The sequence below is a fragment of the Ptychodera flava genome, chromosome 18 (assembly GCF_041260155.1).
Source record: "Ptychodera flava strain L36383 chromosome 18, AS_Pfla_20210202, whole genome shotgun sequence".
Taxonomy (NCBI): Eukaryota; Metazoa; Hemichordata; class Enteropneusta; family Ptychoderidae; genus Ptychodera; species Ptychodera flava.
In genome coordinates, this window is record NC_091945.1 from 12,350,694 (window position 1) to 12,377,854 (window position 27,161).

General features: G+C 36.1%; 2 protein-coding genes across 2 annotated transcripts; both read left to right on the plus strand.

Moving 5' to 3' along the window:
• Positions 1–4,378: 4,378 nt before the first annotated feature.
• LOC139117585 (extracellular calcium-sensing receptor-like) lies at positions 4,379–7,662 on the plus strand. The gene is made up of 4 exons (XM_070680828.1): positions 4,379–5,072; positions 5,855–6,750; positions 7,153–7,276; positions 7,589–7,662. Exons 1-4 carry the CDS (start codon positions 4,379–4,381, stop codon positions 7,660–7,662), a joined length of 1,788 nt encoding a protein of 595 aa, XP_070536929.1.
• A 1,852-nt stretch (positions 7,663–9,514) lies between these two features.
• On the plus strand, positions 9,515–10,681 carry LOC139117800 (extracellular calcium-sensing receptor-like). Its single transcript, XM_070681049.1, has one exon. The coding sequence runs from the start codon at positions 9,558–9,560 to the stop codon at positions 10,563–10,565; it is 1,008 nt and encodes a 335-aa protein (XP_070537150.1). The 5' UTR covers positions 9,515–9,557; the 3' UTR covers positions 10,566–10,681.
• The last annotated feature ends 16,480 nt before the right edge of the window (positions 10,682–27,161 follow it).

Consider the following 27,161-nt stretch of genomic DNA (forward strand, 5'->3'; position numbering starts at 1 on the left):
TGGTGCTGGAGAAGCAGATTTATAAAGATTAAATTCTGATTTTTGCAAAATCCAATATGGCGGCCGAACCACGTGACCGATCGAAGAAGAAGAAGAAGAAGAAGAGGAAGGAGAATATTGAACCCCAGTAAAACCAATACGGGCCGAATCTTCAAGGCTTGGGCCCCTAATTAAACCTGCAAGCCTTAGGAAGGCACTGTGGACCAGTGATTAGTATAACAGACTTACTATTGGATGATGGTGAGTTCGCGACCCGGTTTTAGACCTGGTAGGTGCTGAGTAGCAGTTTCACTGTCGGAGGACGGTGAATTCAAGACTCTAGCTCGGTGTTGTGCCCTTGAGCAAGGCACTCTACTCCTCTGTGCTCCATTGGGGTCGTGGGTAATGGGTACCTTATCCTGTAAATTGGCTAGCACCAGCTGGATGATGGACTAAATAAAAAAAGGAAAGCAGGGCTTGTGGGGCCCAAAGCACTTGCAAACACTGGCAAAAGGTACCAGAATGATAATGCTAACACACGAATGACAAGGCCAAAAAAAATAGTTTGTTTCTGGTCATTGACACTTGACAAATATGATGTGGTGACGCGAATTTTTTTTTTTTTTTGCGGGGTCCTTTTATGTAATTTCCAAGCTTTTCATCATACGTCTATGAGAGGCTGGTATGATGTATCCTTGTAACACATCGTACAAAGAGGGAATATGACACTTCTGCAGACTGAGTTTCACACGATGAGGGTCAACTAACCAACGCGCATCACACGTTAGTTTGTTTAACAAACTGGTCCCCAAGGCTTTTACTGCTGACATCCCATCTCTATTAGCCAACTGACCATATTGTTATGAAGTTTATTCGTAAATCTGCATTTGGTCAGTCCAATTTCTTTGCGACGGCCAAACTTTCGAGCTGACCCCATAGCACTTTGATTGCGTTCTGTACTGGCGTCTTTGTTACATCATCAGTCTTATCAAAACTGTCTCTCAGATTGGATGTCATGTACACTTTCGAAATTCTGACACGTCTCAAACTTGCGCTGCCAACTGGGACTGACCTCATATATCCTTGGCAACTTTCGTTCCCACTGAACAGTCACGGTGCTCGTCGTTCAAAACATGGAGGCAGCAGAGACCTCAATGTTCAAAACAAATCGGTCACCAGAATTCAAGATACCACGAGACAAATCCTCCTTAGTTTATGCAGCGTCGATGATACAGAAATGTCAACACACGGTCCCTCTGGACTGTGGTCGACGAGACCAATGCCTTGAATAGCGGCTACAAAGCGATGAATGACATGCTATGTAAACGGAGGTCGTCCATGCTTGTTTCTTGAACGCACCTTTGTTATAGGATGTCTTCTGGGAGAAACTACCCAAACTCCCCTGCTCGGTACATGCTAATTGCCTGCAGTGCAATGGGTTTTGGGAAAAGCACATGTTTTTGAACAGGGTAAATATACCGGCCTAAAAATAGAAATGATGGTTAACTTTTGACCTTGGAGCACACCACAACGCGGCGAATGAGAACTGCTTCAGGAGACCTTGAAAATTCAAAAAAAAAAGTCTCGACGCGCAGACTTTGAAGTGACACGCGCGCTGGCCAAAAACAAATCAATTTTTCTTTTTGGCCTAACACACAATGATAATACTCCAATGCTGATGGGTACTACAAACAATTAAATTAAGAGGGTGTCGCACTTTTGGTTACTGATTTATAAGAACATTTATGAATCGATGTTAAGGTCCAGTGGTTGTGTTAAGGATTTTGACAAAACATTGTTCCAAACTTTACCCATGTATACCAAAAACAGGCCTGTAGCTTTATTGGCTAGCGCAATATGAGAAATGCACATAAGTAATGAGGTACAGGTTGTGATGCAATAAGGTCCCTCACTACTGACTATGAAGAGTGTAGAACTTATGGTTACTTATTTATAGGCATATATGCATATATGAGGTCAGAGGTCAGCGAGGTCACATGACATTTTGTCAAAACAATTTTCAACCATAACTATCACTTGGTCGTATACCTGACATTCTTCAATTGACACCACCCCTCTCGGACTCTTGTATACGCCAGACTCATATGGCCGTATTTTTGCTGCAGAGGTATAGAGCAAGTCAAAGGTTATTGAAAAATGTGAAAAATAATGCTTAAAATATTCTAAAAATTAACGTAACTCTGGCCTTGAAATGTGGCATTAAACAGCCTTGGTATATAGTCTATTAATGTTGTTAACAAAACTTTGAATGATGAATTTTCATGCAAATGAACTGGATTTTAAAAGTTTAAATTTTTAAAGATTAAAATGGACTTTTTCACAAAAGCCAATATGGCTGCCAAACCACATGACCGATCAAAATGATTTTAGCAAACTTGAAACTACCTACAAGGAAGATGATACAAGTTGAATTTCAGTTCAATCGGTGAATTTATTCTTATGGAGAAGATTTTTAAAGATTAAATTGATATTTTTTTGAAAATCCAATATGACCGCCAAACCGTGTGACTGATTGAAATGATTTTAGTAAACTTGAAACGACCTACACGAAAGATGATACTAGTAAAATTTCAGTTCAATTGGTGCGTCGGTTCTGGTGGAGAAGATTTTTAAAGATTAAATTTGTTTTTCGAAAGTTCAATATGGCCGCCAAACCACGTGACCGATCCAAATAATTTTAAGCAAACTTCAACTTACCCACATTAAGGATGATACTAGTAAAATTTCAATTCAATCGGTGCATCGGTTCTTCTGCAGAAGATTTTTAAAGATTAAATTCGTATTTTTAGAAAATCCAATATGGCTGCCAAAGTCACGTGACCGATCCAAACAATTTTAGCAAACTTAAAACTACCTTCGTGAAGGATGATCCGAGTAAAGTTTTAGTTTAATTGGTGCATTGGTTCTAAAGGAGAATATTTTTAAAGATTAAATTTGTATTTTTTCGAAAATCCAATATGTCTGTCAAAGCACGTGACCGATCCCAATGATTTTAACAAACTTAAAACGACCTACACTAAGGATGATACTAGTAGAATTTCAGTTCAATCGCTGTGTCGGTTCTGCTGGAGAAAATTTAAAAATATTAAATTTGTAGTTTTAGAAAATCCAATATGGCCACCAAATCACTCGACCAATCGAAATGATTAGAGCAAACTTGAAACTATTAACACTAAGGATGATACGGGTAAAATTTCGATTTAATCGTAATGTTGGTTCTAGAGAAGAAAATTTTGAAGAGTAAATTGGTATTTTCGAAAATCCAACATGGTGGCCAAAGTCACGTGACCACACGCGATTTTATTTGCAAATTGTAAAGACGAAATGTTGCAGGACAAAAAATTTCAATTTTACTAGACCCTAAAGTCATCAGAGGATGCCATTTTTAGGTTTTAGAAAAATCCAATATGGCTGACATGTCACATGACCAATCAAAATTTGTTGACCCAGGTGCACGAGTACTCATAGGACTCTATTAGCTCTGCAAGTTTGAAGTGGCTGCACAAGGTGGTTTTTGAGATCTAGGTGAGCAAAAAATTGCCTTGGGCCCCTAAATTTTGAACCCCTACAAATACAATTGGGGCCCAAGCCCCGTAGGGGGCTTGGGTCCTTAATGAGATCAAATTGCGGTGTATTATTATAAACCGATCCACTCCACAAACAAGCTGTCAAACCTGTTGGCAAATTAGGGCGAGACAATGAATATTTCACTAAATAGTTAACATGTTCTCTTGTCGGAGACTCAGAAAAAATGCGATAAAATAAATGAGATATTAGAACCACTTATCTGTTTCCTGCAAGAGGGTTATGCAAATTTCATTTATACCATGATTAAATATTGATTGTTTGTTAATCATTCATGGTCTTATTAAAATAAGGATAGAAGTAGCACAAACAACTGAAGGCTGTCTTCAGGCTATCTAAAGCTGTTATATCAACTCAAACAGAACGTACAATTATTGCCTCATAAAAGACGCATAAATGTCAAACGCATCATTGCAACAGAGGTGGCATCACTACTACAGAGGTGGAAACCATCTAAACACTATCTAAAGCAGAGTGTCCTATATCATATTTAAAATTATCTCAAGTGTCCAAATTAAGAGTAAGACAATCTCTTTGGTGTAATTGGAAACTGACCAAAAAGAGAGGCCTTTGATTAAATATTGTCTTGGGCAGTCAGTTTTCAAATTCGTCCGTGAAAACATTGGTTTGGGAACTAAGTTTATTAAAATGAATTAGGCTTGCGATGGATCATGGGATATAATGCGTACAGTTGTCATTTAATTGAAAAACCTTCATTACATATCTGAACAGATCTTAAACCACTCTTTACAAGTGCTGTAGAATGGCGGTTTTCGTCAGCTCATATCTTACGATGGTAGTTAGCTTGGTGATGGCAAGTGGAACAGAGATCTTGACAACAACAACAAAACGTATTTACAAGAGTGGAGACATCATTATCGGTGGATTGTTTCCATTTCATACTGAGTTTCGCCGAGAGCATGAGAGTCTAGAATCAGGGCCAATCGTGCATGTCTGTTCCGGGCTGTATCCTGAAGGCTATCGATTTGCAGAGGCTATGCGATTCTCACTGGAGGAAATCAACAACAACCCAGACTTCGTCCCAGGTATCAACTTAGGCTATGACATACGAGACACGTGTGCCTCGGTAGCGCCGTCAGCTGAAACAGCGATTGACTTCATCAAGTCTGCGAGTTTTGGTAGTCAGCTGGTGAAAGCGGTCGTCGGTGCGTCTCGTTCGTCAGTTTCAATGGCAGTCAGTCCTATATTCGGGATGTATAACATACCTTTTGTTAGCTATGGATCGACAAGCACTTTATTACGAGACAGGTTACGCTACAAGTCATTTATGCGGACAATTCCGAGTGACTTGTCACAATCCCTCGCAATGATAGAGCTGATACGTCGTTTTGGCTGGGAATGGATAGCGACTATCGCCACGGATGATGACTACGGCCGACCAGGTATACAGATGGTGATTGACGGGGTGGTGGAACTCGGTGTCTGCGTGGCGTTCAGTAGACTACTGCCAACTCATGCTACTCAGCGTAACGTTGAGGAAATCGTAACTTTGCTCAAGAAGGACCCGTCCATAAAGGTTATAGCTCACATTCATTCACCCTTCAGAAATGAGAGACATTCTTAAGGAGGCGACGCGCCAAAATATCACAGGTATGCTACAGCGATGCAACAAAGCTCTAATAAAAACAGTATTCATATTTTTTAGCGATCTAGCGATCAAGTTAGCAACAATTATATCTGCGTATAGCCGACGTCCTATAGCTGACGTCCAATATCGACAAACGGTTTCCTTTTATGTCAAACAAAATTAGCAGAACGTTTCTCAAAATCGAATATTTCACTTTTCCGGATGTCAGTTTATCGAAAATGCCGGATAATTAGTCAAAACTATTGTATTTTTCCTTTAAACTTTGTCAATGTATTATCGTGCTATTGATACCATACTTATACGTGCAATGACAATGAATCAAACTTAATTGCATTATTACTCAGTGAACTTTCAACTATTTAAACATGTTTGAATAGAAGATTACGGTTGAATATTGGATGACTTTGCTTTGCATAGGTAAGAATTTGAGATTTCTGTACGACTATAAGTTTCTCGTAATACGCAAACTACACAGTTAAAAACATAAGAGCATTGCTACCTTCTTGCACAGAAAACCGACGAACATAATTTTTCCTCTCTGGCCTTTGATCTTTTCCAACCTATTGATCAAACCCAAAACCTTCAGTTCGTTATTTTGAGAAAAGAATATTTCTCGATTCAAGTACTTGCAAACACTTTGTTTTCCCTGTTCTATTTCAGATCGTATTTGGTTGGCATGTGAGGCTTGGTCTGGTAACCCGGATGTTGCCCGTGACATGTATCATCAGGTCGATGGCACACTAGGTATTGTCTTATCCCAGGGTCATATACCAGGATTTGCGGAATACCTCAGAAGTGTGTCTCCGTTCACAACTGGACTTCGAAATCCTTTCCTCACCGAATTGTGGGAAAAAGAATTTAAATGTAAAATGCCCTTGATACACAACAATGGCAAAACATCAGTACCGCCCCCTTTAAATGCAAGCAGAGTTGAGGAAGAAGACGCAGCTAATGTGACACATCCGGCAATAAGAGAGCAGTGTCGGTTTAGTAACGGTACGGTTACAGGTCGAATTGAAAGAATCAACCTGACGTGTAGTGACGATCACTCAGAAAATTTAGAAAATCTTATAGATGATGGTGGCGGCACAAATTCTACAGGGCCGGAGATACTAAGCACTCAATACATCCTCCCTATTTGTTCTGACGCACACACTTTTGACCAAACTCAATCGTACAAAGGTGCGGACTACAGGAAAACGTACAACGTATACCTCGCGGTGTACGCGATTGGTCAAGCACTTGACAACATCGTAAAGTGTAAAGAACCCTATGGACGTCTTGAAAACGGATCATGCCCTAACGTGACAACACTGCAACCATGGCAACTGTTGAAATATCTCAGAAATATTACGTTCCTCCATGGAACCAAAGGTACACGTTACAATATGGAGGATAACGAAGAAGGAAAGGGACGATACGAAATAAACAATTGGCAGAATGCCCGGACTGATGGCATTGATTTGGTTCCAGTTGGTTTTTTTGACGGAGGAGCTATCACTAACAAACTTACGTTGAGAGATGACGTCATAAGATGGAATGATGGCAGTACAAAGGTATGTTACGTCAGAGGGAGATGTTAATACACCTTTACTTCTTAGGAGAATAAAACGAATGAAATGATATCATATCTTTATAGAGATAGCGGAAATACTGCGATCTGATTGTTCAAGGCGTGAAAAGAAGCGTGGTACCTTCGCAATATAGCATTGCGTCTCAGCTACAGAAAAATTCCGTTTTTGATGTTTCACGTCAGCATTTCAATTAATGCTATGGTAAAATATCAATACACCACCTTAGCAACGGGTATACCACTCGAGTATTACAAGTTAAGTGTGATTTTCCGTTTAAAACAACACGCAACAAACATATTATAAGTTGAAAAAATAGGAGATAAGTAAATCTAGCTCATAAATCCAGGCCTTCTGTTAAATTCTTTTATTTCATATAAATTTCAGATACCAATTTCGATATGCTCAACGTCTTGTCCTCTCGGTACGAGGAAAGCAAGTTTTGATGGCCGGCCACCATGTTGCTTTGAATGTGTGCCATGTGCCGAAGGAGAAATGGCGAATATCACTGGTAAGTTATAATTTTATATTAACTTCTTCGTTTGACAGGGTGATTTTTTTGAAATTAATCAGACTATTGTAACTTCGGGTTGGGCCCAGCTTATTAGCACAAAAAACTTGTGAAACGGGGATTCTCAGAAGTATATTCGTTAGATCGTTTAATACGTCTTATTGTAGACACGGAGATCTATTACAAAACATTGCACATATGTTTCTTAAATGATGAGTTATAGCATTCCCGACTGCTTCTTACAACGATAAAAGCGTAGTTTTGCCGAATTATACTTAACTTGTCACTTTGTGTCAATGTTGACCGTTACAGTACAGTACTTTATGCTTATCCATTCCGGACACATGGTACCACCACAAAGCTGGGATTCAAGATTACCCTATTGATGTTGTAAATGTCTATACTTTGCTCCTCTTAAATTATTCATTTACCTTGAGTTGCACCCGTTATTGTTGATGTCATATTGCTTGTTTTGTGTATTCACGCCTTAGTGGAACAGGAACCTAAGTATACCCTGCGTACAGAATCAGTCACGCATTCTGTAAAGTTGTGTCAGATTCGAACTCGCAACATACGTTACCGATTCGAACGTGAAATTTGAGTTGTCTTTAAAACTACATCCGATTCTGTGTGGAAGGTATGAAGCTCCACCCTTAAAAGACGTCTTGTCTTCAAGTGTTGTACATGCATCCTATAGAAATCACATTTATTTGTGCTGTCAATTTTGTTTGCCAGTTTCTTTCAAATGTCAATAACCCTGACAAGGCTGCAACACCTGACCGATAAACCATGAAATTATCAAATTTACAGTGACAAGTCCTAAGAGATACTCGAATAGTAAAAGAGGAAATATAATCGGCAGGTTTTGGATCATAAAATTCTCAATCTAATTACGCATGCAGTGTGTTTTGACATGTGACCGTTTTCTAAGTCGTTTTTGTGTACGTGTAATCATAATAACAATGATGATAATAATAGTGATGATGATAATGATTATTATTATTTTCATTATTATCATGTCAGCTGAAAAGAACTTACATGTTAAAGAAAACACTGCTATTTATTACATATTGTTACTTAAAGAAAGACTGAAAAATAGTTGTCATAAGCATTAATCGGATTCAGTCTAATACTCATAATTACATTGATCTACAATCTGTACTTAATATAATGAAGTCTACATGAAATCATGAAATGGGATTAAATTGATGCAGCATGCAAGAGAAGACACATGCTGCCAAATTTGAGGAGAGCCTATTAATAATAAACTACACATCAAGAACATAACATGAAAAATGTGATATCTATCACAATAAGAACTGCTTCTAAAAGTTAAAAACGACAAAACTACAAGTCTAACATCATTTTTCAATTCTTGTTTAAATTAAATATCATGGAAATATTTTTGATATCTCCTGGAACATAGTTCCATAACAACGTACCAAAGCATAATATCATCGTTCTAAATATAACTTGAAATAACGCTATTGGGATTTATCAGCAAGCTTGTCACACTCAAAGTTAAGTTTGCTGAACTTTCTTAGAGAATTACATATTTGCATGCCATTGGGTAGAACGTAATGTTAATACCAAAGTGTTGAATTCAGGGTCACGCTTTGTAATGCACGCAATTAGTGAGAAAGAAATTTAACTTTAATTGTGAATAATGGAAAAAAGAAGTTTAGAATGTGTTTTGAATTGTAGAGTTAACAGAGATGGTGTTTTCAATTTCCCCAGGTCTGTTATATGAATGTGTTGTGTTTTTCCAGTGTTTTTTTCGTAAAATGAAAAGTCATTGGAGATAACGATGAGAAAAATGATTTAGTCTCCTGTTAGAATGTCACTTTTTAGCTACCCTTGCAGCAGCCGAAACTTTCTCTGACAAAGTCAACGTGACTACATAATGATCATACATGCAATTACGTACCAAAGAATAATTACCCGAATCTGTTTGACCTCTGTTTTAAAAATTCGTTGAAAACAGCTTGCAAATTATGAAGGTTTAGCGTGACCTTCATCTGGAAGAAAGAAATTCGATGTTGTCGTCGAACGATATAAAATGAAACATGTAAGCAAATCAAATCGATTGTCATTTATTTAGTTGACAGTCGATCGTAAAAAGCGCTTTGAAAGTATTTGCTGTTCATTGTTTGAAGTAACTCTACCTAAATTATTTTCACCATTGATTCTTTGACAAGTGCGGCATAAACATATAATTCTTTCTCGTTTAGACGCAGTATATTGCACCTCATGCCCTGACGGTTATTGGTCAAACAGTAACATGACAGCCTGTATTGAAAAGATCCTGGATTACATCGAATGGACATCGCCCTCTGGAATCATTTTGGAAACCTTACTGACTATAGGAGTAGTGTTCACCCTTCTTTGTTATGGAGCATTTATCTATCACAGACATACACCAATTATCAAAGCCTCCAACCGTGAACTCAGTTATCTTATGCTATTCTTTCTGTTTTGCTGTTATGTCGGCTGTGTTGCCTATTTAGGGTTGCCAGGCGACATTGTGTGCACTGTACGTATGTTCAATAGCATAGCATATACTGGATGCATTGCTATATTATTTGTGAAGACACAGCAATTAGTAGCAATTTTCAATATTAAGCTAAATACATCTACTATTCAGAAGAAATTAACCAGAATTACATGCCAGTATCTTACTGTCTTTACATTTGTGTTCGTTCATGTTGCACTGGTACTCACGACTCATATCGTAGCACCTCATAAAGTCGAAAGAAACACTAAAATTTCTACTACCAAAACATACGTACAGTGCATTCCAACGTCTCCTGGTCTTACTTTATCGACAAGTATCTACACTTGGATCTTAGCTGGAGTTTGCCTTTACTTTGCCTTTCGGGCGAGGAAACTGCCAGATAACTTCAATGAGGCTAAGTTCATAACCTTTGCTTTGTTCATGTATCTTAGCGTGTGGTCAATATACTATCCAGTGGTTTTCTTGACCCATGGAAAAGTCACAGCTTTGTCCCAAGCTATTGTCATTTTTGTGTCAACTACATGTATATTGTTGTGCATCTTTGTGCCGAAGCTGTACATAGTTCTGATGAAACCAGAATTTAATACGAAAGAGGCAGTTAGACGGCAGCTACGGAAGCACGCTGAGAAAGAAATGGTTTGTTCATTGGAGATAACCACAAGTACACGAGATATAAAGGCCAACGTTGATGCATATGTAACAAATACGGAAACAGACATACGTAGTCATATTGCAAGAGCAGACGAACAGGTTGAAATTTCTGGTGAACTATAGCACCCCATGCTGACATTATAAAAGAAGAAACATGGTTACCGAAAATATAGATATGGAGAGTTATTAAGCACAATAACCATCCTAGCGGTATAAAGTGCCAAAAGAAAAAATCCCAATATTACCTGTCCGTTATTGATTGAGAAGCTGCTGAGATATTTGCCAATTTTTCAATTATGAATAAGTAATTGAGTTTTTTACATTGGACAAAATTACATGCGACGATTCTGATATTGTACATAGCAGTTTGTTGATTTTGCTAAGAGGAACACAAGTTCTGGTTCGAGTCTTGAAGCAGCTGTAGATGTTGTGTGTAACCATTGACAATTTATATTAATTTACACTGTGTCATTTTATGTAACACATGTTTGGCGCCTTACACTATGTTTATGCCTAACGCATTGTAACTCTTGAATAATACTGAAATAGAGTGAAATGTTTTATTTTGAGGTCAATTTATCGTAAATGAGAAAAAACCCAACGGTTGTTATTTACATTTTCGCTGTACTTCCAGATGAGATGATATGCACTGAAGTAAGGAGTAATATGTAATTGTATGTCTTCATGAAACATTGCGCCAAGAGAAGCACCAGTCTCACATACACTTAACCTCCACAAACAAAACTGTTCTCATTTCTGCGCCTACTATTATAAATATTTCTAACTGCTTATGCCATTGGCGATTTGACTAATTCGAACAATTTCAGTAAAGCTTACTGACATAGAAATATACTTACATATTGGCTTACCTTGCCATCTATATTAATACTTTCCTACCCATCAATGAAAATTGGAGGCCACCGTACAAAGTTTGGAACTAGCGAAACAAATTGCTCAATATTTTGTGATATTTAAAATTCAAAATGGCCACCATCTTTCTGCTGGTTGTGTTAATTCTATGAGGAAAAAACGAATAATTGATTTTCGAAAAACTAAGACAGCGAACGTTTTTTCTCCCAGACCTTTAAAATGAGCCCCCACAAGTGGCAGATCAGAAAAGAATTATAGGAATTTGAGAGTCCGACTATTGGTCCCTGAGGCATGTTCTACCTTAATTACAACTACTAAGTCAAGTCTGTTTGAATCACTGGCAGTAGAGCAATGCGCTAACCGAAAAAATAATCATTACGAATGCTTGTGAGTCACTAATAGTGAACTTTAAGTGGAGCTATCTGAACATTTTTCTTCCCTTTGTTCAAATTTTGTGTCTCGTTTCTACCTTACCATTTCTCGCTGATCACCTAATGATCGGTACTTCTGCGATTTCATTTTAGAGTAATCATCCGACTGAATGTGTTTGGGATTCTTCATTATTAACATCAACTTAAGTACGATACGATATGATTACAGGAACAGAAAGTTTTTTTAATGTTATCACACAATCATAACATCGTGCTGCATGTGTCTGTATGTAAATAGGAAAGAACAACACTATGCAGCTACTCATAAGGGCAAAACCAAGTATTGAGAACGATATTGAAAGTTAAAAATAATTTCTCTGACTATTAGTGGCAATTTTTATAAAAATCTGGAGAAATCTCGTCTATTCGAAGAGTTTTACCAGTATTGAGTTTATTTGCACACTTCATCTTGTACTTTTTCTAAAGTTGCTATCACGATTGGAACTAATTTAGGACAATTAGATCTTCATATTTTTCAAATTTCTCAAAAGAGTCAGGTGCCCTGAAGCTGAATGTTAGAATATTACAGATTACTCATAAAATAAAGTGTGTAACTTGAGAAGAAAAGCAGATGAGCGTACATTTTCAGATTAAACCGATGTTACTTCAGCATCCAATCATCCCAAAATTAGTTCCAATCATGTTTACCACATTCAAAGTGTTGAAATCAGCTTTATCAACTAAAAGCGTTTACAAATTCGTTGATTTCATCTTAGAAGTGAATAAAAAAAAGCATTTTCAAGACAAGGTACCTATATGAAATGTATCTATATACTGATGGATGACAATATGTATGTACTTGTATAAAATGTATAAAACGTTTAAATTAAGTATTCGTCTATTATTTTTGTAATTTAAAATAACTTGTACTGTGCTGTGGTGGAAAGTACGAATTCACAGACACTTAATTTTACCACAGTGACTTAAAATGTTTATCAATGAAATCGAATCTACCAATTATCATGCAGGGCAAAGAGATAAGTGTTACATACTTTAAGTAAAGTTATTTATTATTATTTTTAGTTTCGTGTCACTTATGTTTGAACATGAGTTTTTATTCAATAATGTCAAATGAAAGTATGAGAATACTAATATATTTGGCCCGTCATCTAGTTTACGTAGAGCTAAACAGCGAAGCTGTTCCGCCTACAGCCCTACGTTTACGTATGTTTCATGGGAACGATCAAGTAAATATATAACTTGCGTGTGTATAATTTTATTAGTAATTATGTTTTTCAACCGCCAGAAACCCGCTTGAACTTTCAGAAGTTTGGGTGGACACAAAACAAAGAAGTCATGACAATTACTTTGGTCAAACACAATGGCTGATTATTGAGTATCAACATGTAAAATATGATATGTAATTGTTGCGACGAAATAATTACTATTAGTTTCTTGATGAAAAGTACCATCATGAAAAGGGTAAATAAAGTTTAAAGAGAAATAATTTAAATCAAAATGACCGTTTATTCGGTAAACCTATCTATTAATTATAAACCTGTCGAGCTAATTGGTAATTTAGACCAAAATAAGTGAAGCTCGCTGATAATATAATAATATCACGTTTTTTCTACTACATACTTGTGTCCAGAAACCGTGTCATCGAAATTAAGTTTCACAATTTAATTATTTATTGCATTATTTGATGACAATTTCACATTTTTACCATTACACATTCAAATACCGTTGCCCAGAAACCATGTCATTGTAATTAAATTTCATCAGTTATTATTGTATTAATACAATGGCCTTTTGATATTAATAAGAAGCAGCATAAACGAAGCAACTTTTTTACGCAATACAAAGTTGGCATCTCCACTCATGCAAAGAATATGCTATCAGACAATCGCCCATTAAAATGTATTTTCAAATTAATGGCGTTGTTAGGAGAGAGGAAAAATTATCAAAATACCGGTGAATGAAAAAAATAGCCGAATTTGAGGTCGTATTTTCAAACTTTTCAGTCACAACATTGGCGCACTTGTGAATACATTTATCATATTGAATTTACACAGAAACGAAGAAAACTCCATTGTTTATATACCGTATTGAGGTGAGTACTGAACATATCCTATATCCTTTTCCGTTTTGAGCTTTTTGTTTTTGAACTTTCTGGAGCCCCTCCATGATATGAAAACGTAGAGTACTACCCTATCCCATAAGATCCTATTGTTATTAGGTGTACATATCTGTCTGTCTGTCTGTCTGTCTGTCTGTCTGTCTGTCTATATAATAAATATGTTGCACATGGCTGTCAAGAGGAACTCTACAAACAATTTCTGCCCTGTACAGAACTAGATATATCTGCACATGAGCCATTATATATGTTTCATAATTCATATTGCTATAAATGTACTTCACTAGAATGTAGGGATTATGGGGATATGTGTACAAAAACATTCTTATGGAATTTCGCAAAAACTATACACTAGAGTCTACAAGGCACACTGTGAAAAAATCGACACAAATGAAGCTATATCTGTTTGGCTAAGTAACATTTCATAAGTACACAGCCGTTTCATTGGATAACCTCAGAATATGGGCTTATGAAAGAATTGTTTTCTGCCCTATTTAGGTGATATATTTGTATTATTTGTATTGAATAAAAAGTTGGAGTGCCCCGACGACACTTCGGAATCTTCAAGTCCTCTGTTCTTGAACACCTTGTTTCATTGTTTGTTTGTTTTTTTTCGTGGCCCCTCATTTTCACGTCGCGTTACACGTTGTTAAATATTCTACAAGATTGCGATCTCTCTGGCGGGGAAAAGCGGCCATCAAACACCTCGCTAACACCGCTACACCTTTTCCAACTTTGCTGTGAAATTCAATCATTAAATTCCCATACAATTTCCCACGTGTAATTCAACAACATTCCTGACTGTCACGGGCAAGTAAAATTATTCATACCTAAATCCGAAGGGCACGCATTTCGTTACAATTTTACTAAGATTTTCAACTTTTATTCACATTAAAGTCCGCCACACATTGAATTGACGCTTCTCTGCCTTTCAAATTAAAAATAAAATACTTATTTCATTTATCGCGACATCCGTCAATTGATAAATGCTAATAATAGCGCCAATAATATATTTCAACACTGAAAATCTTAACCATACCAGGAAAATAAATTCGGTGATTTGAAGACAGCAAACATAATTGTATTATCATTCGCATGCGTGTGAAAACTTAAAGGCCCAATAGCTGTATCTTTTATCATTATTTTTGTGATTTTACTTCCAAACTAAAACAAGTTCATGGGAATGTACCCATTGAGGATTGTTTATACAAGGATACGAAACTGTCAACTGGGACTGCATGTGCAATTTTGAGCAAGATAAATAATAAACTTTTCCCAAACATAAAATGGCGCCCTCAAGAAGATAAAGCAAAACACTGTACGTTTTCCATATATGCATTGGAATCTTCACAGAAACAACAGAGTAGTACAATATAATGCACAGTGCTGAATGTTTCCACTGGAAAGTGTCGGCATGTAAGGTTGTTTGACCTGCGCGTGCATTTATGTGTATGTTGTAAGTGCTTGGCTAACTGCTGAAAAGCGAAAATGTAACAATTTTCCAAGGTTTCCCGCTCTGTGTTATCGGTCCGTTTGTTTGTTTTGCAATGGATGAAAAAGGCTTAGAAAGGTTGTGCATGTTTATCTCATTAAAACACAGGTCGAGTAGGCATTATTTGTGATGATATTTCCTATTATTATCATAACAAATGATTATGAATATTAACAAATTATTAATATGAATGTTACAGAACATTAAAACATTTTTTTACAAACAATGTCGTCTACTTTGTGTAAAGACCGTCTGGAAACCCCATTGTTTTGATAATTATGATAATTAATAAATTACGATTATGATTAATAAATTCATATTTTACACATTGTAATCTCCTTATGTGAACAATCCCCTGGGAGCCCTTGTATAGTTTCACAATCTATGCCAAAATATACAAGTGACACCAATGCCCAGGTTCAGTCTACGGCGAGATTTACTACACAGTGTATATAATGAGAAAGTAGCCAGCTCCACTCGACAGTAAACTGACATACCCATGAATTACCTCCGTTTTCTTCACTTCTGCATGTTGATTCTCAAAATTTCTCCCGGTGTTGGCAAGTCCAGCCGTACGATCAATTATGTCAGCATATCTAATAACGTTAAATCATGGCTCCGTCCTCGCCCCCGCTTGGCGGCTACATTCAAATTTCGCAAACGGCCCTAAAAGATCCCGGATGCCGTCGATTCCGCGAGGACTGCATCATTTTGTTGGCGATATATACCTTCTCGCAGCCCCAAACTTCACAAATTTTCCGTCTAAGTGGTCAAACCGGGGTAGATTTGATGGCTGATTTATGGACTTGCCAACACCGGAAGAAATTTTGAGAATCAACATTCATATTGCCTACGCTACCTGTTGACGACAGTGTTTGTAAAAAAATGTTTTAATATTCTGTTACATTCATATTAATAATTTATTAATATTCATAATCATTTGTTGTGATAATAATAGGAAAAACCATCACAAATAATGCCTACGCGACCTGTGATTAAAAACCATATTCCGCTGAATACCAATGTATGTAACTCTGGTCAGGTTAATTGCTACTGCTAAAGAGCACATTATGACGATCATGAGAAAGTAGGCAAATTGTTAATTCCTGGCTAAATGCCATATCGTAAAAAGCTGAGCACACTGGCCTTCCAAAAATTTGATTAAAAAATACAGGACATATAGGACTAATCAAAATTGGTAAAACAAGAAGGTTAAAACATTTCATCAAATAATCATTTTAATCGCCGAAATTTAAGGTGTAATAATGGCGAATTTTGTTAAAATAATTCCATTTATTCACATTAGTCTCTACTGTCCAACGTTTTACTTTTGCATTATTTTATGATGAGAATGCGAAAATTTACGAAATCAAGAAAGGTGACATCATCTTTTTTCTTAAATATTCGATTATTGTCATATGCCAGAATTCAAAAATTTCTGATACTTTCAAGTCTCCTGGTCTTGAATGAGTTGCTGTCTGGTCTGATCTTGCGTACAAGTATGTTTCACTGTCATGAGCGTCATTTGATCCAAACTGTTCTTCACCTACCATGTACATCAGAGTTAGAGCTATCACTGTCACTGCTCAGGTATGCAGTGACAGTGACAGTACTTGATAGTGACGCTGCCCGTAAGCAGTAGCTGCACTAACTTGGACAAATTTGACAATATTTTTGTTCAGTTTATACAACTGTGTTCCTTTTCTACTCCCTACAGCATGCTGAACAGTCCAGTATTTAGCTTGCTGACACCGTGGCAGCCTTTGTATGTGTACCATGCATTTGTATCATTGAAAACTGACTGTCAGTCTGGTCTCTACGCTAATAATCATCCAATAAATATTTATATTTACAGGGTTTGTCGACAAACTGAATATTGTCTGTTTCAGCATGCTTTGGGGAAACAGCAGCACTTTAAAGTTAAGTGTTCAAGGATAGAACACCAATTAAACGCCTTTTTGTAACACTTTTTGAACGCGTCTAGACGTTCAGAAATTTAACACTACGTGTTCAACAAACGTTCAATTTTTGAACACACGTGTGCAGATTTTGAACAGTATGTGTTCATCCGACATTATATTGAACACCACGGTGTTCCATATCTGAACACACGTTGCACATGAAAAAAAATTGAACGCATTTACGCGTTCAAAGGACTGTAACACTTTTTGAACGCATGGACGCCGTTCAACGACAAGTGTGTTAAAGGCTAGAACACATGATGCGCGCTCGTTGAACACCTTTAATTTGGGGCGTTCAGGGGGTGTTCAAACATAACATTACAGACCACTGACATTCAGTAAAATTATTTTATTTTAAAAATACACAAAGCATTTCTAGAGTAAAATACAATAATGTACTGTAAAATGGGCAAATAAACATTGCCAATTTGTATGTAAAGTTTGTCAGAGGAAAATACCAACGGTGTTAACACCCTTCTATCAAAAACATAAGCAATAAAAATCCCCATGAACACTGTAGATCGTTTTAAAATATATGACCAAAGTAATGACAAAACAGGCGTTACTTAAATATTGTGGATTACGTTTTAAGGTTCATACTTGTTTAAAATGTACAAAAAATCATCTAAAAAAGCTTAACATTTGGCTTACTTATTGTGTTAAAAACACGTATATGAATGGAATTCTCCATACTTCATTGTTGTAAGATGGTTTCTTAAAGACATTTCCTCTTGTACAGACAATTGTAAATTTTGAAGAAAAAAAAGTTAGTCAAGGCTTCTCTAGTGCACATGGTATAAAGTTGTCCACATTAAAGTAAACACAACATGTCTAGTTGTCAAAGTGTCACAGTTAGGCACAACAAGCCTTGTCAAACAAAGTTCTAGGTTTGTTTGTTTGTAATATCTTTAAATAAACAATGAAATAATTCGGTGACATTTCAAAAATCTACTTCTCAGAAATTAAAAACATATTCGTAAAGACCTTTTAAATTCTGGTGTACATTGCTATTAATTTTTATACAAATGTTTTTACCAAAAAATGGTAAAAATCACCCTTAAAATAAAAAATGTGGATTTCATCATAACGTATAAATATATCACATTCTGGTAATCCCTCATATCTTAAAAATGTCTGAAATGTTTTTAATGTCTTAAAAATACAAAGTAGCAAATTTCTGCATAATTTGAACAATATGGAAAAGGCTATCAGTAGAGATCTGTGTCCTAAATATTAAAGCTGTTCAATTAGCAGTTTTGTAGAAGATTTTTAAAGATTTTTTTGACCAAAAGTGACGAAAATTGTCGTAAAGTATAAAAATTTGAATATTTCATCACAACTAGCACAAATTTGACTAAGGTCATTCTTAGGGACATGTTTACCAAATATTGAAGGCGTCAGTAAAAGAGAACAAGATTTTTGTGAAAAATAGCAAAGTTAGCCTCAAAAATATAAATTTGCATGGTTCATCATAATTTGAAAATATGTGATCAGGGTAATCCCTGGGACCTGTAAACTAAATATTTAAGGGTTCTTACAGGTTCTTTTGAAGAAAAACCTTGGGATGTACACATCCACCTATTTAGCTGACGGCAAAACTAAAACCAGTTGCTATGAACAAGAGACGTGTTGAGCTACAATACAAAATTCTCTTAGGTTTGGTAGCAGGCTATGATTAACTAAATGTTAAAAGGGCATAAGCTTCCGAAGACGTGAATTTCTCTTTATCAGATGGAAGGGGAATGAAAAATTGAAGCAGAAAGTGACAGAAAATTCAGAGTGAAAATTTCAGAAAATTCAGTAATTCAGAGTGGAATTTTTACTCTGAATTTTACGTCGCTTTCAGCTTTAATTTTCCATTCCTCCCTTGCATCTGATAAAGGAGACTACACGCCTGTGAAAGCTTATTCTCCGGCAACATGTAGTTGATTATAGCATGCTATCAAAGCTTAGATTAATTCAGAAAAAAATACAGAGACTTATCAAAATTCAGTATCTGACCCTTGGAAGTTTAAATCTACATTGGAGATGAACTGAAGTTCTCAAGCTTGTTTCCAGACAGCTACCTGTACACTCATTTTCTTCAATATCTGTACCACCAGCTTCTGTAACAACTCTTCGATTTTCACTTAAATCCAACTTTTTACATCCTGAAAATAATGCAACAATAGGTAACATGGCGAGATGAGACTGTAATGAAAGACAAGGGGCTGATTTTAAGGAAAAGGGGATACTTTCATATACAGTGCCTCTCTTCAATACTGTTACAAAATATTGGCTTCTTCTTGTCATCAACTGATTAAAATAAAAAAGCCTAACTCTCATATGCTTAAACAATACATTGTATACTCTACAATGTTTGACTGATTTTTTTACATGCGATTGTCTCTACTAAAAGACATGTGTCAGCTGTGATTACGCAGCGGTACTATGCAAGGCGTATCGATCGCGCTCAGGTCAAGGGTTATCGCCACACTTGTGTTGCGATGACCCTTGCCCGAGTGAGATCGATCGATAGGCCATGGCCAAAGTACCACTGCGTACTCACAGCTTGTTATTGGTATACCAGCCACTGAAAGAAAAAAAGTTTCTTCACGTAGTTAAGCTATTTCAAAGTACAATACAATTAATTTCGAAGGATATTAATACAGATGCTCCAAAATCTAATACCTTTTACTATTTTGAAGAGAAAACTTACCTTTCTGGTCTTGCTTCCGCACGATCACGACTTCACTGCTTCAGGGTGTGCTTTCAAGAAAAATGTCGCAACTTCCGTTTTGATGCATCATGGGACAGGAAAAAGCACCAAACTTGAACACCAAGTGTTTAGAAATAGAACGCCTATGACACGCCGATGTTAAAATTAAAACGTTCATGGTGGTTTTCTGATTTTCTTTTCAAATTTTCAAAATTTCAACATGTAATAAACGTGTAAAATTATTAGGGGTTATTACACGAAGTTTGGGCGATACCGCGTCGTATTCGAGTGATGTGTCCGTATTTTGACGAGTTGCTCAGCAACGAGTCAAAATGCGGACACATCACGAGAATACGACGCGGTATCGCCTTAACTTCGTTTAATAACCCCTTTATCATACATGCATGCTTTGGTTATGACTTTTTTCCTACGGACGCTCCGAAATTAGCAACGAAATCAACTGAAATCGACCTTGCTTCCTCCTGGCTGTACTTATAAAAAGTTGGTTGCCAAGGAGTGATGACAACCGTATCACTTCTTGATATTATTCCGCTATTTGGCCATTCCACTTCAAAAGAGGGTATATGACGCACTTTTAAAGCAAACAATTTAAATGTTACGATGTCGACATAGGTTTTCACAATTTTAAGAAGATTTACTTTCAGTTTAAAATGGCGGTGGATGTAAAACATCGGCTGGAGTGAGTAAATTGGTGTGTTTTCGTGTTTTGATACATAGCCGAATCCCTGCGTGAAAGTTATGAGGCCACCAAAATCGGGTCAAAATACTCGCGCCACGCCAGCGTTTGATTTCAATCTCGATCGAGTATGAACAGCTGAGAGCATAGTAGTCCAGTCAATCTACGAGATTTTGGCACCTAACCCACCACAAATTGCAACAGAATTTTTTTCTTCAGAATGCATTTTAGAGAGGTACCCAGAACAACATATTAAAAGTTTACTCGAATCCACCTTTGGGAAATATGTCTAATTTGCATAAATCAAATATGGCGGCCAACCATCCAACAAAATAACATAATTGGCTATATATCACATATTAAACAAGCTATTTCAGTGATTTCGAAGTCTGACTCTAGTTATTTGGCTCAGGGAATCATTTTGGAGGTATAATGTTTCATATAGGCACCTCATTAATTTGCATAATTCCAATATGGCGGCCAACATTCCTAAAAAAGACATTTTTGGTCATATACCACGTATTAAGCAAGCTATCTCAGTGATTTTAAAGTTAAAACTATATTTCTTAGGCATGGACAAACGACTTTTAAGATGATATGATTTGCATAAGTAATTTGTTAATTAGCATAATTCCAATATGGTGGCCAACATACCTACAAAAGACATTTTCTGTCATATATCACGTATTAACCCTTTTGGCGCCAAAGTCTATTTTTGTCAACTTTATTAAATTTACCACAGTCAATTTTTCTGCTTTTTGCCAAATTTTTGATTAAAATATGTAGCTGCTGAAAAATGATATCGATTTGGTCCAAAATTATGAGAAAACCGTACAGAAATGTTCACAGAAATTGGTAAAATATGGCATCAAAATTTTGGAGTAAAAATTACAGCAGTAAAAGGGTAAACAAGCCATTTCTGTGATTTCAAAGTTAAAAGTGTATATCTTTGGCATGGACAAACAATTTTCAAGATGCAATGATTTGCATAGGTACTTCGTTAATTTGCATAAATCCAATAGGGTTGCTAACATACCTACAAAAGACATTTTCTGTCATATACCATGTATTGAACCCTTTGGGCACCAAAGTCTATTTTTGTCAACTTTATAACATGTACCACAGTCTGTTTTTTGCCAAAATTTTGATTAAAATTTGTAGCTGCTGAAAAATGATATCCATTTGGTCCAAATTATGAAAAAAACCGTACAGAAATGTTCACAGAAATTGGTAAAATATTGCATTAAAATTTTGGTGTAAAAAATTACAGCAGTCAAGGGGTTAAACAAGGTATTTCAGATCTGTGGTTTCAAAGTTCAAGTTGGCATGGACAAATGGTTTGTGATGTGCAATGATTTGCGTTGGCACTTCGTTAATTTGCATAAATTCGATACAAAAGAAATTTTCTGTCATTAAATGTATTGAACAATCTATTTCAGCCATGTTGAAGTTTAATTATATTTCTTATTACCTTTTGTGGTTCAATGTTTTTAAAAGACATTTTGATGATTTTCAGAAATTAAATATGGCTGCCAAATTAATGCCCAAATAGCTTCTTATATAAATAAGGTTATAGCAGAGTTTTTAGGAATAGGAATATCAAGAAAAAACTGTTAGAGGGCACTGCACCCAACGCACTGTATTTTGCTCAAAATATATTTTTGCTAACCCAAGATTAAAAATTGGTTAAGTTCACCTTTTAGCTTGGCAAGCAGTCGTAAGTTGCATGGTATAGAAGGGTTAATGTATGCAAATGTATGCAAATCACCAGAATTCCTGCTTCCCTTTTATCAGAATTTCAAGATTTCCAAAGAATATAACTCTGTTCTGGCTGGGTCATATTTTCTGAAATTTTCTGTTTTTTAAACGCTATATAACAAAACAACTATTTTGTCTTGCAATAAAATTCTTACATTTTGAATTAGAGGCATTTTTATTTTGCTAACCAAGATTTTAAGCGCATTTTGAGTGTCAGTCGTTCAGCCCATGCCATTTTAGAATGAGGATATACTCTTGTTTCAAGTGAAACATTGCATTTCACAAAATATTTTGTACGGGTTTCCTTGCCATCTTAGATGAGAAATATTCCTTCGAAAAAAACTGTGTTGGCAACGTGCAGCTTCACCTTAAGTCCTTAAAGTTTATTTTGATAGTGATACCTGAATTCGTTTAAACACCTCGTAAATATATTGTATTTTGAAAAGAATGTTAAAGCAAATTTGGTAGACTTACATATATGACTTCCGAACGGATTAAAATACGTATATGTTGATGTGCGTTTACTATTGAGATGTAAGAAAGTCATGCAGTTTTAATAATTTGTGATTTTTCTAAATATGACAACCGTTAATGATTGTTAGTCATCTAAAAATAATCTCTTTATGAGTATAACATTGGATTCATCTGTGTACGGCATTATTTGTGATTTTTATAGATGCTTTATACTCTACAGTGTTAAAACATGTAATCTTTAATGTTTACTGTTTTAAAAAAGTCGTGTACAAAATCTTTAGTTTATAATTTACACTGAACCCCCTCCTTATGGACGAGTGCATCTTTGGTACATCCCCCTAGACGATAGGCAAGAAGTCATCACATATAACAGCAAAAATACAATAAACACTACAAAGATAATAAAAACGCAGAAAATAAAATTGTGTGATCAAAAATAACACATGCCACAATACACACAAAATAATACTTAGCGCTGATGCAAATAATGTCAGACTCTTAAAAACTTGATCAACACACAAACTCACAAAAATTGAAAATTGCATGCTTAGCAAAGACTTAAAATTAATTCAAACAACTCATTAGCCCTACAGAATCCAACTGTTACACGATGCAAACATGTACATCTAGGAAAAATGACACTTGGAAAAATGACTCAAGATGTACTTCTTTGTATTGTGTAGTAGTTGGATTCTGTGTTTGGATTAATTGTAAGAGTTTGCTAAAGCATGCAGTTTTCAGATTTTTTTGAGTTTGTGTGTCCATAAAGTTTTTATGAATCCGACATTGTTTGCAATAATGCTAAAGTTTCAATTTGTGTGTATTACGACATTTTTATTTCGGTCATATCATTTTTTCTTTTTTTTCTTCTTAGCTTTGTTGTGTTTATTGTATTTTGGTGTTATGTGTGATGACTTCTTGCCTATCATCTCAGGGATCTGATAAAGACGCACCTATCCATAAGAAGGGGGTTCAGTCTAAATTAAAAACTTAAGATTTTGAACACGTCTTTTTTTAACAGTAAACATTACAGATTACATGCTTTGACACTGTTGAGTTATAGTGGTGAATATCAAGTGGGTCAGTCCAACCACAGTCCATATGTGAAGTTTGCAGCGGGTACTTGTAGATAATGGATGCATGAGGTGTGAAAAATAGTTGACAAGACCCATCTGCTACTATACAATAGATGTTTATTCTTCCTAACGTTTCGGACGTACACGGACGACCTTCATCAGAGGCTGTACAGACACAGTGGAAAAAAGGGGAACGAAAATTACATTTTGTTCTATTCGGACAATTAATACGATAACAAATACGTAGATATTTAGCGTATATTACGCACTGTAGAAATGTTACGGTAGCATGCAAAGTCCATAGACTGGTATATGACCGACAATGTCCTTTGTAGGAATGTTGGCCACCATATTGGATTTATGCAAATTACCAAATTACCTATGCAAATCATAGCATTGCGAAAATCGTTTGCCATGCCAAAGAAATATACTTTTAACTTTAAAATCACTGAAATAGTTTGTTTAATACGTGGCATATCACCGAAAATGTCTTTTGTAGGAATGTTGGCCGCCATATTGGAATTATGCAAATTAATGAAGTACCTATAAGGAACATTATACCTCCATAATAATTCCCTGGGCCAAATTGCTAGTCACAGACTTCAAAATCACTGAAATAGCTTGTTTAACATGTGATATATAGCCAATTATGTTATTTTGTTGGATGTTTGGCCGCCATATTTGATTTATGCAAATTAGACATATTTCCCCGAGGTGGATTCGAGTAAACTTTTAATATGTAGTTCTGGGTACCTCTCTGAAATGCATTCTGAAGAAAAAAATTCTGTTGCAATTTGTGGTGGGTCTAACCCTATTTTGACTGGACTATAGAGTTAGAGCAAGCAGCATTGCGCCATCTATGAATGCACAGTGGATATACCAGTACCAGTCGGTTTATTTTGAAGAATTATACATGTCCCCAGACGTCAAATATGTCGAATTTACCATCTTAGTAAGCGGATTAGGGAAAACATGAAGTGAGTACACTGTAAGCTGTAGACTAGTGTCGTAACTGGTTCGTGATTTTGTTGCTGTAGGAATAAACATTTCAAGGTATTTCCGTCGTCTGCTCGTATATTTTCATTCCTGGCTTGCCTAAATAGAACTAAACTTCCTTTAACAACCTAAACGAAAGTTTGGCTTTCCCTAGATCTTACATTGCATCTGAAACCCTCACCGCACTGCACCGGTGCCAACCAGACACAATCATGACCCGTGAATCTCACTGACCATGTTGCCTACCTCCGTCGAGCATGTGGCTATCGTCTGACGAAATTGGCCCGTGTCAGACGATGTATTCCTGAAAAGGTTCGCAAAAATGTTATCTCAGCTACAGTTTTCTCCCTTTTAGACTACTGTGACACTGTCTTTTCCAACTGTAATATTACTCTCAAAAGCAATCTACAACGCATAATTAATTTTGCAGTTCGCATTCAGTGTGGACTCAAAAAGTCAGACCATGTTACATCTTACAGAAATTCACTCAACTGGCCAACTATCCAGGAAAGACACGACCAACACTTAAAAAATCTAGTTCACAAATGTATCAACAAAAAGTTCCTGTCTACTTGTCTGACCTTCTCACAAAAAATTCAACAACTCACCAGTATAACACCAGAAGTAAATATCATGTTTCTAAAGCCCACAGTCGCTCATTCAAATATCGTTCATCCATCATTGCCAATACTATAATTTAAACTACTTTTTTGTGCCTGTCTATTCTTTTCAGAGCCAATTCTTGGCCGATTTGTATGTCAACTTCCTGCTTGTTTTAATTAATTACACGGTGCTCACTAACTTTTTATGCTTATCTTTTGATGTGTAGTTTTTTAACTTTTAACTACTGGTTTTTATTGAGTTATTTATTTATTTATTTATTTTTATTCTGTATATGTCCATGTATTTTATTCAATGCATGAAAATCCATTTATGGATGCATTGACTTGAAGTAATAAAATTACAAAAAATTACAAATTACTGACAGGTGACAGGTGAGCTACAAATGAGAAATATTATGTGCACTTTCAACCTTGTCTGTCGCGAGTATTTTCAGTGCGGTTGGATTTTTGTGGCTCATTTACGGCTGTAAACGATGTAATTCACCGCCAATATACCTAAGCTCATCAACAGGAAACTTGTAGTAAAGCAGTTCTATCATGATGCACTAACCGGTATCTTACTATAATCTTCAACAGCGTATATAGACGACATGAAAATACTGCACCGTATGGGACCGGCCGTGAACCGAACGATGACAAGGTGTCGCCAAATGATACAAATTTTCAGTGCGTGCGTTTGTATGTTTTTGGTACAACTGTACTAATGCCTAAGTGCAATGTCCATGAAGTGACAGCAAACAACAAAATTTTGACCATAATCTTAATGACGTTTCGGATTGTCATTTGTCTCATTCGCTCAGCTGTTTTATATGTACCAACATACCAGCGAAGGTCACGCGTACGCGTCGCTGTAAGTAGTTCGGTTACAATGAAAATATAATTCGTATTTTCACTAGTTAAAATATGGGTTTATATCAGTATCCTCTAAACAATAGAAGAATGGTAATACAGGCATAGCATGTATGATAATTTTGTATACTTTCTTTTTTAGAAAACACATGCTTTCAGCAATATATTTTTCATTTGGTGGAATTTCGTTACACCAAAATCCGTGTACGTTTGCCGGACAGCGAGGCAGTAGTAAATTTAATATAGCCGTTGTAAATTATAAAATCCCAAAAGATTGTTAATTGTTTCACAGTATTGTAAAATTTCTGTGACGCTGCGTTTTTGAACACTTGAAGGAGATGGTTGTTAACACTACGTGTTCAGGTTTAGAACATCATTTTTAATGATATGAACACTAGTGTTAACAATATGAACACTAGCCGTTCAAATTTGAACACCGACACATACATTTTGAACGCGTAAGAACGCGTCTAGCGTCCGCTATTTTTACAGTGGGGAAACTGTAGTCGGTATATTACATAGAAATTGTAGATTTTTATAAAAGGCATAACTCGCCAGTGTATCTGTGTTTCATGGACGCAACGAAAGCTTTTGACAGGGTAAACCACTGGACTTTGTTTAGAAAATTGATCAACAGTAAGATACCTCTTTTCATTATTCGTATTTTACAATACTGGTACAGTAACCAATGTTTTTTTGTTCGCTGGGCATCTGCAG

Coding starts and splice junctions, on each gene's coding strand:
- LOC139117585 (XM_070680828.1), top strand. CDS start 4,379: ATGGTAGTTAGCTTGGTGATGGCAAGTGGAACAGAGATCTTGACAACA. Junction 5,073..5,854: donor GCCAACTCATGCTACTCAGC/GTAACGTTGAGG, acceptor GTTCTATTTCAG/ATCGTATTTGGTTGGCATGT. Junction 6,751..7,152: donor GGAATGATGGCAGTACAAAG/GTATGTTACGTC, acceptor TATAAATTTCAG/ATACCAATTTCGATATGCTC.
- LOC139117800 (XM_070681049.1), top strand. CDS start 9,558: ATGACAGCCTGTATTGAAAAGATCCTGGATTACATCGAATGGACATCG.